The 4,906-nt window shown below is 37.3% G+C and overlaps 1 protein-coding gene across 1 annotated transcript; it reads right to left on the bottom strand.

Moving 5' to 3' along the window:
• Nucleotides 1-365: 365 nt before the first annotated feature.
• LOC133688842 (G-type lectin S-receptor-like serine/threonine-protein kinase At4g27290) lies at nucleotides 366-4,224 on the bottom strand. Its single transcript, XM_062108467.1, has 7 exons — nucleotides 2,703-4,224; nucleotides 2,448-2,564; nucleotides 1,947-2,098; nucleotides 1,570-1,780; nucleotides 1,208-1,445; nucleotides 895-1,045; nucleotides 366-819 (listed from the first exon to the last, which is right to left on the bottom strand). The coding sequence occupies exons 1-7, from the start codon at nucleotides 3,985-3,987 to the stop codon at nucleotides 511-513; spliced, it is 2,463 nt and encodes an 820-aa protein (XP_061964451.1). The 5' UTR covers nucleotides 3,988-4,224; the 3' UTR covers nucleotides 366-510.
• Nucleotides 4,225-4,906: the final 682 nt, after the last annotated feature.

Below are 4,906 nucleotides of genomic sequence, written 5' to 3'. Positions count from 1 at the left end.
CTATCATTTAGTTTCATTAGTTTGAAAAATTTAATATTTCTGAAGATTATGAAATGCTGCGTAGTTTTAAATAACTTGTTCTTTTGATATGTTCGTTCTGAGGCTTAGCGTAGGTGAAGAGTCCTTTCAACACCGCTCCTGCGTTGCCGGTCAAAATCAATCTGGTAATTCCGTATGAATTACCCAGCATTTGGCTAACCTCTTTTGTTAGCCAATCAATCTGATAATTCCATTCGGATTACCCAGCATCCGGTTAACCTCTTTTGTTTGCCAAACAATTAAGCAATTCCATATGAATTACCCCATATCCGGTTAACCTCTTTATTAACTAATAAACCCGGTAATTTCACATAATTTACCGATAATTCACATAATCATAACTCAAATTATTCATAACATCAATTAAATAAACAACATAGATAATTATGGAGTTGGAAATTATGGAGCTGGAATTCACGTCGTGACAAGGAACATATCAAAAATTGTGAACATTTCATCCAGCACAATCAACTACCGAGGATACAAGAGTGAGGCAGTAAATTCATTGTTCGAAGATAATTCAATATTGCTTGATGAAGAAGATGGTCCGAACGGACCGCTACCCTTAAAAAAGCCTGGTTCATTTGGCTGAGGCAGTGTATTCTCACCTCCTAGCATCCAAACCACAGTGGCCATGCTTGGCCTATCATCAGGATGCTGCTGCACACACAAGAGACTAATGTTTATGCATCTCATGATCACTTCTGATAAATTGCGTGAATCTCCTGGAAACGCCTCAATTAAGTCCAAAGGTTTTCCATCTTTCCACAATCTCCATGCCTAGAAAAGAAAAGGAACTTTCCGTCATACACTTGTTCAGCAGACGCAAGTAAGAAAATGAACCTTGACACTTACATGTCCAATAAGGCTTAGGCTATGGTCTGGATGATAAAATCCTCTACTCTTCTTTCCACTTATTATCTCAAGCATTAAGATTCCAAAGCTAAAAACATCAGACTTCACTGAGAAGAGCCCATCAGTAGCATATTCAGGAGCCATATAACCACTGCCGAATGTCATTTAAACACAAACACATAAATGTAAGTATTGCATCTGGCTCATAAACAGATTTCTTATGTTTGACTCTACAGCAAACAAATTATGTTCTTTGTTAACAAAATATAAAATAAAAATAATAAAGTATGGCATGTAATTGGTAAGTGCTTACTAAGTCCCAACAACTCTGGTTGTGTTTCCTTCCGTCTGGTCTCCACCAAACATTCTGGCCAAACCAAAATCAGAGATTTTTGGGTTCATATCCTTATCAAGTAAAACGTTACTTGCTTTAAGATCCCTGTGTACAATCCTCAATCTGGAATCCTGATGAAGATATAGAAGCCCCCTAGCAATACCACATATAATGCTGAAACGCTTGGACCAGTCTAACAGTTTGCCTCTTGTTTGATCTGTCAAGTGTTTGTTAATTAGTGCAACATGCCACTTAAACACCTAGAAACAAGCTTGATTGTATTAAAATCAAAGACGTACGTAACGATAGGACATCAAAGCTTGTCTGGTTTAGAAAAGTACCGAAAATGAAGGAATCGAGGCTTTTGTTGGGCATGTACTCATAAACCAGAATTTTCTCTTCTCCTTGAATGCAACAGCCAAGAAGTTTTACAAGATTTCGGTGCTGAAGCTTTGTGATCAGTATAACTTCATTTTTGAACTCATTTATTCCTTGTCCAGAACTCCTTGATAGCGTTTTTGCTGCTATTTCTTTGCCATCTTCTAGAGTACCCTAGAAAATGGCATCCCAAAATACTTATGCTTATCTCACTAAAACTGGGCTCTAGAAGTTAATATAGTCATTTCGCTTCAATTTGAGAATGTTGGACCAGTCTTCTACATAAAATGAGGTACTTCGTTTTTCTTTTAGCTATTTCACTCAAAATTGAGAAATTTACCTTGTACACAGGTCCAAAACCACCTTCTCCTATCTTGTTGTTGAATGAAAAGCCGTTGGTGGCATTGGCTATTGTAGTGAACTGGAATAGGGGTAGCTCCAAGTCTTCCTTTGGTCCACTATCTATCTGGTCATTTTCTTCTCTGTTGCCTCCTGTTTTCTCAGACAGTAGAAAATGGGAATCACATACATGATAAACGAGGAGAAATGAATAATGAGCTAAGATTTTGATTGTTCAGATCAAAGATAGCAGTTGCGACAATGATTACAAAACTGAGGCAATACAGAACTTCACTCTGTAATTTTCCTGAATGCTACTATCTAATCAAGGCTAAGTCATGTAGTTATTTCAGTTGTTCTAATTGTAAATCCATTGAACCTTCTCGGCTTCTCTAAAGTCTAACCAACGATAAGCTCAAAGCCAGTTAAAAAGCTGTTCCTTTCTATTAAACTCGCAAAAAACAAGATGCTCATTTACTGAAAGCAATCAAAGTAACTTTACCTATGAGTTTTGCCTTTCTTTTGAAGATGTAATAGGCGACCAAAAGAATCCCGCATGCCACGAAAATAGACAGTGCACTTCCCACTGCCATCTTTATCTTAGATGCAGCTTTAGCCTCTACATGATCGATAAGAAAGAGAGAGAGAGAAAGAAATATAGTTACAATACAGCTAAGAAACTAGAGAAGCTGCAAAATGATGATTAAATATATTATAAATACTCATGGATTAACTAAGAGTAAGGATAAGCACTCACTTGATTCTGAAGCATTCAAGCGAATGTATATTTCCTGCCCCGCAGCTGGAAACTGTTTAATATCTATCAGATCGCCAAACCAAATAGCACAGCCACTGCGTTCCTTAGTATTTGTAGTTGTATATGCCATACAAGAACAGTTTTGTAAGCATATTGACCTGCATTCGTTGAGATTCATAGTTTTGTTTACCCAAGAATTTGTAGCATCTGGCAATTTCAAACCAACATATTTAACGAATCCATCTCCCTTCTGGCAATCTAGTGGCTTATTTCGTACACACCCTTGAGACCAGTCCATTGAATTCCAACTCTCAGGTGATTTAGGCGTGAATTTTTCTAAACATTCACAAACTGGCGACTGGCTAATGATGCAATTTCCATAGGCACCACAAAGATTGTAAGTATCACAGTAATCTCTCGGCACATTTGCATAGAGTACCCATGACTGATCGATTTCATTCCAGGTGTAACGCTGCCGAAAATAGGTACTTTGGTTCATAACTATCCTCGTGATTAAGGATTTATTTTTGAGGTGGTATGTGTAATAAACCTCCTCCCCGTCGTCGACGAAATCAAAATAAAAAACTGGATTAATCCTTAACTCCGGCCCACCACTGAACCCGATACCATTCCATGGACCACTTCTATAGTACTTCTTGGACCCCTTCCACATAACTAACTCAGGATTACTCTGTAGTTGTGTTCCCCATGTGAAATCTCCCGAAGATGGATCATCAGGGCTCTTCCATGCTGATAGCCGCCGATCAAGTCCAATCCGTAAGTCCCATCCAAGCTTCATTCCTGGAAGCAATGTATCAGATGGATAATCAAAACTCTGCCACAAGTAGATTCCAGAATTGGCATCTTTCTCATCTCTTAAGACCAGATTCCCAGAATCCAGGAGTTCTCCCATTGCATTCTGAGCTGCTTTCTTTGAGTTTGATGACCAAACAACAGTACTATTGTTATTGCTGACAAGTACAAGATTTCCTGTGTTGTCTAACATCAAGAAGCCAGAGGAATCATTGATTGGGTTGTTTCTGTTTGCAACCCAAACAACAGTTCTAACTGGGATGTTCTTGTACCATATTCCGACATAACGGTTCCTGGAACTTCCAGGACTGAAGAAACCAAGCTCAAAACTTCCATATTTCGAAACTAAGGTTCTTGTCCCTCCATCACGAATAGATTGAGACAAAGTAAGTGTATTAGCTGTGTTACAGAATCTAGAGAATAGAAGGAGTAGATTCGTAATAATAATTAGCATTGAAGAAAGAGTGTCCATTAGCAACTGGGAAAACTTTGAACTATTTTGCTTTCTGTAACAGATGGAATACAGGTACGGTTTCCAATCTACAAGGGTCAAAGTAACATAGAAGTGGACAAGTCGTATTTGTTTGCGTAAGCAAATTGCTATGATCTTTCTATCTATTCTTTTCTCTTTTTGAAGATGGAAAAAAATAAAGATGGAGGGAAGTTTATGTGATCAAGAAAAGGAAACAGTTAGGATATCCGGAATCAGAACATCAGATATACAATTAGTGGTTTCAAAATATTAAACAAAATTTATAAACTTTCTCACATCATGCGTCGTATATACTATAACAACTCCATAAACATTTGGATCACGAGGAATCACGAGAAAGTTGGGCTATATTTGATTAGTGTTTTAATATATATAAAGGATAGTTATAGATAAGACCGAACATGTTTGATTGTAAGAGTTAAAATAAAGATATAAAATAAATATATTTTTAAAACAGTTTTGAAATGAATTTATAATATCTTAAAACAAAAATCATACCAGAACACTTCCTCTTTATCTTAACTATTTTTATCTTTTTTATTTTAAAAAAATAACCAAACACAACCTAATGTGAGAGAACTGTCCCCCTTTGTTTTCAAGTATGACAAGGCTACTGCATCTGTCCTGTACGGAAGCATTAAGGCAACAGTAGTGAGCAGACATGTAACCACCACATTGACGCATTCAAGGGAAATCAACAAGTCACTAGACTCAACCCATGACTCCAACGCCCTTGTAATCCAGCAACCCTGGCTGCCACTTATTTGGCCTAAGGTATAGCCGTAGTTTAATTAGTAGTTATATGTACCTTTCAGCTGTCACTTGTAAGCGAAGAAGTTAAAAAACGATTGTCCAAGTTTCAGAGAATTTTCACCGGCCTCTACGAATGCAAAGAAAA

Source organism: Populus nigra, chromosome 1, assembly GCF_951802175.1.
Source record: "Populus nigra chromosome 1, ddPopNigr1.1, whole genome shotgun sequence".
NCBI lineage: Eukaryota > Viridiplantae > Streptophyta > Magnoliopsida > Malpighiales > Salicaceae > Populus > Populus nigra.
This window is presented reverse-complemented; position numbering and strand designations above follow the sequence as displayed.